Raw genomic sequence first — 8,741 nt, 5'->3', positions numbered from 1 at the left:
CTGTTGACTGAGAAGCAATGCTAAAGAAAAGGGACTACTGAGGAAAAATTTGAGATAAACATATTCATTTGGGAGATTCGGGTGTGGCCTGACCCTACAGCTAGCAAAGGTCACCAGGTGATGAATCACAGCCACTCCTAGCTTTCTTCATGGAAAACATAGACACATCCCTTCTGTTAAAAGAGACAATCCCAGTTCTTAACACTTCTGTGGGCACAAATACTTTATGCTCTTTACAACGACTGGTTCTTTTGTGTTGCCTTAGAGTTCTGTGTGACAGTAATACAAAAATCCCCAAATAGCATCATTACCTGGGACCACGCTTTCAACTGTCTTTGGAAGACAGTTTTATTTAAATAGCATAGACCTGGTTAAGGCAGAGTTGACCAGAGGCTGACCCTGTATATTTGGCCAGGTTCTGTTTTCACCACCTTTGGCCCATGGGTATTTGCTGTTCTTTCCCAAGAAGAGGCTGAGGTTTTAGCACCCTCCTACTCAGATGCCACAGTCTCAGTGGTCTGACATCTTTCAGGGTTGCTTATCATTGCAGAATATCTGGTGTCCTGTCCCGAGGGTCAGTCATTCAGGGTTCCGGAGGGGGGCTGCCTGAAAGAGTCATGGGCGAGAAAAGGGAAGGAGACCAAGCGGCGCAAAAGAAAGAGGACCAGGGTCCATCTATGCAATGTCAAGGCCTCGATTTATTGGGGTTCAGACTGGGCTTATATAGCCCTGCAACAAGGAAATTAGGCAGGCGGGGGATAACAGGAAGGAGCCGGAGCATTTTTCTTATCAGCCAGAATATCTTGTGATCTTCCCCAGAACATCGAACAGGAAAGCCCCAGGCCCTTTCTCGGAACAGAAGCAATTAGCAGTTCCCTGTGGCCAAACCATCTAATTACAGGTTACAGGAGGCTCACAGAGCTGGCTTTAAGCTGCAAACTTAAAGGTTATTAAACGGCTTACAAAGGTGGGCTTTAAGCCGCATAGTTTTGGGTCCACGGCCCCTTACAATCTGGAAAGAAGTAAGAAGTCTTGACATTCATTTTTTCCATCTTTTATTTCTGATAATACAGAGAATTGTGACAGATTTTAATAAATTAACATTTTATAGAACTGAGATATTTTACCACATAATTATTAAGGTTAATACGAACCTGAAAAAAAATGTTGACTTTCTCATAGCATATGGCAGAAGCCCCACATTTCACTAACAAAGAAATGAAATAAGTTGCCTGTGTAATAGCATTGGGCATTACCTCCCACAACTGAAAAAAATTTCACTGAAGCAATTACACTTAGAAATGAGGGTTCCAAATGTATTACTGGAATTTTTACTGAGTGTCTTATCCATTATTGCCACTTAAAGGAAACACAGGATTAGCTGTTGGTTACTATCATGGTTAAAATCTGAAAACAAATAATCAACCACCTGAAAAATAGCTAGTGAATCACTTAGAAGCTATAACATTAGCATCAGGAGACATGCTATAATACTGTTTTCAGAAAGAATTTTCTAAGAATTACTTAGAAGCTATAATGTCACTTTCAGGAAACAATCAGACACATTCAGTGATGATATAAATGACAAATACATTTGCTTTACATATATGCATTGCTCAATAGAATTAGTTTACTGGACAGGTTTCTGTGACAGGCACTGTGCTAATTGCTGAGTCCTGAAATGAAGTTGCCTCAGTCCCTGTGAGCTTCCAGGTAGATAAGAAATATAAAGAAATACTTATTTAGTGTGATACTTAATGAGGGCTGTAATCAGTTATTTCAGCCACTTCAATACACTTAAGAACAATAGCACAATTTGTTGAACTAGTTAGACCAATATGGTTGGGAACATTCTTAATGAGGTGAATAAAATTTCATGGTTGATAATTATGGAATTATGGCCTTGTTGTATGGAAATATTGTGCTGTGATTATCACAGGGCTTGTCTATACTAATCTGTGAGTAAATTGTTCTCCACTTAATAATGTAAATGCTATATATGATTTGTATGTTTTGTAGGCTTTCTGGAAGATTTTTTAAAATACTGAAAACTATATCTAATAAAAATGTTATTAAAATTTTGCCCTTAAATTCTCCAGGCAAAACATATGTTCACAATTATAATGATGGGAAGAAGATACACAGGACACAAAATAAGGCTCTAGAACAGTGGTTCTCAACCTCCTAATGCTGCGACCCTTTAATGCAGTTCCTCATATTGTGGTGGCATGCTACCATAAAATTATTTGGTTGCTACTTCATAACTGTAATTTTGCTCCTGTTATGAATTGTCATGTAAATATCTGTGTTTTCCGATGGTCTCTGGCAACCTGTCGAAGGGTTGTTCTATCCCCCAAAGGCGTTGCAAATCAGTTTGTGAACCACTGCGCTACACTCTGTAGGAGTACTAAGACAGAGAGCTAGACAATGGTGGAGATGTTTGAACCACTAAATTCACTGGCACTAGACTGTAAGGTAAAATCCTCCAATGAAAGAATTGACAAAGCTTGACAGGCTAAACCCAACACTACAATGAAGAAAAATTCTCTGTGACAACCTTAACGAAGAGAAATCATGCAATTTGGCCTATGATGGAGAAATCAATGTGTTGAGCTCTTAAACAAGAAGGAAAATGAGGATATATTTTGCAGCAACAAGAGACATGGTACTGCTCCAAGTACTTGGATGACTGACATGCAGAGACAACTACAAAGCAAGAATTGAAGTTCTCATCATAGTTGGCAAAGTTACTTCCAGTGTTAGTAGCACTTTGTAATGCAACTCTTTGGAATCAATATAGTATAGTAATTCTTTGTCCGTGAAAGCATTTAACAATAAACTCTAAGACAAAATCATGTGTCTGAAATGTTTAAGTTTAAAGATTTTCTTCATATTTTATTCCAAGATTATCTTCACTTTGAAGGTACATCTCTAACTTAGAAGAGTTAACATTTTGTAAATGAAAAATAGTATCGTTCTGTGATTAAATTCTCTATTTTGGTATGAATTTGAGTAGACCTTAGGTCATCAAATATAAGCTATAAACACACTTTTAGTTTTAAGATATAAGGGTAGGCAATCACCACCTCTTTATTTTTTTGTTTATTTGGATTTTTTTGTTGCTGTTTTTGGTTTTTCGACACAGTGTTTCTCTGTGGCTTTGGAGGCTGTCCTGGAACTAGCTCTTTGTAGACCAGGCTGGTCTTGAACACACAGAGATCCGCCTGCCTCTGCCTCCAGTGTGCTGGGATTAATGGTGTGTGCCAATACGGCCCGACCACTACCTTTGTTTATATAAGTACCATGTCAGGGAAATAATAACAATTTATACAAGTTTCAGTTCTGGTCTTTATAATTTTACTCAGTTAGATGCTCTTCCTGAGTGGTAGAAGGAAGTAAAGAAGGGTGAGAGAAAGAAGAGTGAGAAAGAAAGGAAAGAGAAAATTTCCCTTCAATAAAATCAAGCTATGTTTTTAAAAAAATTCTCAACTATGTAAACCAACTGAAATCTTAAGAGTTAAAATGTGTTAGGAATAGTCTCACCCTTAGGACTTTATAAAGTGCAATGATTGTTTCTTACGGTGAACAGAGGTCTGTTTTCCTGTGAAGTCTAGCTCTTATTTTGAAGGACTACCTCTGGAGCTGTTTTCTTGGAGACATTATAAAAACTTATACTTTAATTTCAAATAAAGAAAAAAAGCTTTGAGAACTAGGATTCAATCAATCTGAGAACAACGATCCCAAAGTAAATCCTATATTCAGTATATATATAATCATTACAATATTTATTGCTTACAAATATGAAAATATCAAACAGATCTATCTCTCTGTTTTAAACTTTGGTTTTCAAATGTATACTTGAACCAAACACAATGAATATGCATTCAATTGTTCTTAGTATATGAAAAAATGGAATTTTGTTGCAATGTATGGTTGCCCTCAAGTAACCCAGCTTTCATGGGTAGTCCACAATGAATGCTGCTGTGATAAATATTTCTTTCTTTACCAACAGAGTTGAGTGTTACAGGATTTTAGTTCATTTTAACTGTGCAAATACTCTTCCTCAAGACTACATGAACAAAGGAGCACCACATTCTAACTCACTTGAAGATCATAACTAGAATGTCCATTAACTGTGAACTTATTTCATATATTAATCCTTTCTATAGTTCTATATTTAATACATACTTTCAATTTGGGAGATAATATTCAAATATTTCTGGATGCATACTCCTAATGAGGTAAAGCAAGATGAAAAATAATGGAGAACTGTTAAAACATTTTTTTTTTTCCCATAGGAATGGCAGCAGTCTGGATAGTGAGCCCAATTATTTGGCCATTACACTGTGGTCCTGGCTGAAGGTCAACATAAAAGGAAAAAGAAAGAAGAAAAAAGGACTAAAGAAAGACTCCATAAAAGGATGCTATATTCTGAGAATAGACCTTAGAGATCACAGAGATTTGCATATTAGAAAAACAGAATGAAAAGAGCCAGAGTGATAAATTCTGTTCTGAAGGTATTAAGGCCACAGTGACTGGCAAGACCTTGGGTGTACCAGTTTAGTCATAGAACAAAGGAGCCATTGTGGATAGAGTCCTGGAGCTTGAACACAGAACTGTTTTATCCCAGAGACAGTTAGATGAAATGAAAGCATGACAAGGAAATATAAAATTAGCCATTAGTTGAGGCAAGCCTGTTGTGGTGATAAAGAAATGAAGAGGCTGTGTTTTATACTGGACATAGTATTTTCTTTATAATGACAACTCTAAAAAAGGACAAGGTATAAATTTACAGAGATGGCAAGAAATGAACATGTTTAAAAAGCAAGCACAGCAATACAACTAAGGTCCCAAACCAGCATAAGCAAAGACAACAAATCCACAGTAGACCAGTAGACCAGTTGGGTCTTGATGTGCACGGACATTACCATAGAAAATAGCAGAAATAAAAAGGATTGGATAACATAACACTGTTGGAAAGGGATTGTTTTAGTTTAGTTTCTCTTGTTTTTCAAATAAATAATTCCTAGACTCACTGACAACATTATTTAAGAATACATGGGTCACTTATTGTTACCGGTTTTCTCAAAGAATGCCACAGAAGTATCTCCTGAGTTTTTTCTTAAGTACACACAAAATGAAAGGGCAGAATCACCTGTGTGTTTAAAAAGAGCTATTGATTGTACTGAATACCCCATGACTGAAATCAATTATCTGACTTTGAAGCTGCATGTAAATATACTTGGAAAATACATCTGAAATCTGTGTTTGCATAAATGTGTGATAAAATCAAAGAACTTTGATTTAGGTAAGTCTTAATTCTACACTTACTACAACTGAATATTTAAAATGTAGTTTAGGAAACCACATTAATTATGAGTTGTGCAATTTATGTAATTCCTGAGATGTGAATCGGGGTCTTAAAACCCAAAATGGCAATATCTTTTAGAGCAATTAAGTATGCCTCTTGCAAAGCAGAACAACCTTGCTCAAGAAAAAGGATGGTCATGCTCTGGTTGAAGCCCACAAAGACCTAGATTTTGAAACTATTGATATCAGAAGTCCTGTCATTTCTTAAGTGATTCACTTAGAGTAATTTACTGAAGTTGTAAAACAACTTTACAATTAGCACCCATGGCAGGAACCTGGTTAGGTGCTAATTAAACCCTAGATTCTTACTGCATTCCTCGTTATACATTCTCAGTGAACATTGTTCATTGCTGCACCCTGTTCACAACAGTCAGGCTATTAGATTCATCCTAGATGACCATCATGGATAAATATAGAAAATGTGGTATATATGTACAATAGAACTATATTCAGCAGTTGAGAACACAATTAGAGCATCCGCAGGGAAATGGATGGAACTAGAGGTCAATATGCTAAGTGAAATAAGTCAAATTGAGAAAAGACAAAAATTGTATGTATTCTCTCATGCTGAATCTAGATTTCTTTGTGAATCTGTGCATGTATATGATGTGTTTGTGAGACATGGAAGTAAAAAGATGACTCTGAAGGAAGGAAAAGATCTTAAGGGAGGAGAAGAGAGGGCAACAGAATTCCTGTGGCCTGGAAGCAAAAGGGGACTGTCTGGCAGGAAGAGACCATCTAGAGTAGGACTTGGGGGATGGGTGGAGGCAGTGGGAGAGATGAACAGGAACTAAAGTATAATGACAAACATGTACTAAAATGTAATAAAGAAACTACCTCTTTATAATGACCAACTTCTCTAAAGATAAAAATTTCTGTATCCTCTATGTTGGGGGAGTAGGCACCAATGATTTAGAAAGAGCATTTAAAAGAACATTTCAGATTGCAAGGATGTCACTCAGTGGGTTATATGTTAAGACACACTCAGGCTTGGTGCAATTTAGTATGATAATTAAGTAAAAAATGTAAATTTTACCAAATTTGAACAAGAGAATGGAAGCTATCATGTTACTAAAAAGCTGAGTTTCAAAATGATACTGAAAACAAATAAACCAGCAAGTAAAAAAAAATTAACCTCAATGGCTCAACACCATAATGTGCTTCAATATGCTCTTAATCACAAATACATATTATAAATACTTAATATCTATCATACACCATAAGAGTAATGCCAAACTATTCTCAGTGTACTGAGCACATGGGTGGAGAAATGTATTCCAGAAAGTTTCTGACTACAACAAAGATAAATGAGATATTTTAGCCAGCAGGCAGAAAAGGATAGGGATTAAATAATTCTTAGTCCTTCAGTGTTCAATGTGAGCTTCTCACCTATTTCTAGTTTATCTTCTTGTCACATGATATTTCTATCTACCTAAAGGTATTTATCCCTTCTACATGGTACACATTTATGAGCACTGATTTTTTTTTGGCATCCTTTATCTTAAATTCAAAGTGTCAAAACCTTTACTTTTTGATTTACATAAGACAATACTAAACATTCTGAAGTATTCAATATTAAATTACATTCAATATAACTTTGGTAAAATGTATTTTGTATTCTAATTTAATTTTCTGGGAACCTGTCTACTTAGGGACAACATACATCTACAGTCATTCTTCCATAGAAGATAGATTAGTAAATACTTTTTTTTTTTCTAATTTTACTAGGCATCATTTTAGACCACTCATGCAAATACTACTTTTAGAAATGATTAGAAAACCATGGGTCCCTATATTTGTTGAACTGAATAACTTGGCAGTAAAATTCAGTTAAGGCTCTTGGCATTGGTGACACCTCTTCCCACTCTGACCTGCTGCTGTGATAAACCTGAACCTCATCTGTGATCTCATCTGGTGCATAATCTCCACCTAATATGTAAATCTTATCCTCAATGCCAATTGCACCAGCATTAAAGCCTGCACACTCAAAAGAGCCTTCTCCTTTCCAAACACAAGTATCAGGACAAAAACTATACACCTTATAGGTGGAAAGATCACATATATACAGGGTGCAGTTTACTGGGACAGCTTTAATTAGAGTAGCATGAAAGAATTGCCCAAACTCAGCTACGAGTTCAGACCACTGGTCAGTTGTAGCATTGTACTTAAAAAAACAATCAAGTGATGGGTTAAATGCATCTGCAATCTCTACCTCGGATCCAAGAACATAAATGACATTCTGGCATGCACTGGCTTCTGGGTAATAGATGCCTCTGGGTAAAGGGCTAACCGATGTCCACTCTCTGGATAGTGGATCATAAGATTCAACATCTAAGAGACTTTTAATGTCCTGGGATCCTCTAGTCTTTCCACCTATAACAAATAAACGATTGAGAGCCATGACTGATGAATGCATGGTTCTTGGGGTTTTCATGGTTGAAACCAAGAAAAACTCATTTTTGACTGGACAGTAGCACCAGGTCTGGTCAGTGGCATCATGGTAAGACTCAGCAATATGAAGTCGAACCTTCCTACAGCACTTCCCCTTGCAACCACCTGTCAAGAATATTTTCTCTCCATAGCTAGACAAGCTGGATCCTGGCAAATCAATCAGATGTGATTGTGGCAATATTTTCCATGAGTCAGTTTTAATATTATAGCAAAATGTATATTGATTTTCTCCATTTTCCTCAGTTTTATGGATGAATATATATTTTTCAGTTGTGGATGGTCGAGCATCAGGGAAGAGACCACTAGAACCTTGTACACATTTAATGGCATCCACAATTATGTCAAAACAGTTTGTGCTTTTGAGTAAACACTCCTCATTGAGCAGACAGTCTTGAAGTGTGTCTTCAGATAACTGATGTAACCTTACTTTTCTAATCAAGTGAGGCAGGTGCTTTTGCCTGGACTCTAAGTTGTATTTAATCCATGTGATGACAACCTTCAGGACAATTTCTTCTTCAGGCACATTTAATTCATCTGACTCCAGGCACTTTTCCAGCACTCCACAATTCATCTCTAAAAACTCCCTGGATTTAAATAACAAATGAAAATGATGCTGTACAAAGCATAAAGCATGACTAAATAAATGGGTAGAGCCATAGCTGTCTGACAAAGATAACAAGTGCAAACAATTGACGAGATTGATGCTTTTTATTAAAAAGTCACTGCAAGCTTTGGACAAGAAGGGAACCTGAAGAAACGATGACAACTGGAAGAACATTTCTACGTTATCATCTGTTATTCTTGCTTTTCCGGTGTAGGCATAGTCAAGAAATGCCTTTACTGCTTTGGAGGACAAATTAGTAATGGTAACACTCCCATCATCTCTTTCTTTCATGTTTACTTCAAACATAGCCCTGAAA

At 36.5% G+C, this 8,741-nt stretch overlaps 1 protein-coding gene across 6 annotated transcripts in view; it reads right to left on the bottom strand.

The window, feature by feature from the left end:
- Nucleotides 1-1,038: 1,038 nt before the first annotated feature.
- The window catches only part of Kbtbd3 (kelch repeat and BTB domain containing 3), a 35,573-nt gene continuing 27,870 nt past the window's right edge, over nucleotides 1,039-8,741 (bottom strand). For all 6 annotated transcript variants that reach the window (XM_035443425.1, XM_027415205.2, XM_027415210.2 and 3 more), the window contains one exon: nucleotides 1,039-8,735. In XM_035443425.1, coding sequence (XP_035299316.1) covers nucleotides 7,133-8,735 — 1,603 coding nt within the window. In that variant the 3' untranslated portion in view covers nucleotides 1,039-7,132. The remainder of the gene's footprint in view (nucleotides 8,736-8,741) is intronic.

Source organism: Cricetulus griseus, chromosome 4, assembly GCF_003668045.3.
Source record: "Cricetulus griseus strain 17A/GY chromosome 4, alternate assembly CriGri-PICRH-1.0, whole genome shotgun sequence".
NCBI classification, from domain to species: Eukaryota; Metazoa; Chordata; class Mammalia; order Rodentia; family Cricetidae; genus Cricetulus; species Cricetulus griseus.
The sequence above is the reverse complement of the archived record's forward strand: the minus strand, read 5'-3'. Positions and strand labels throughout refer to the sequence as shown.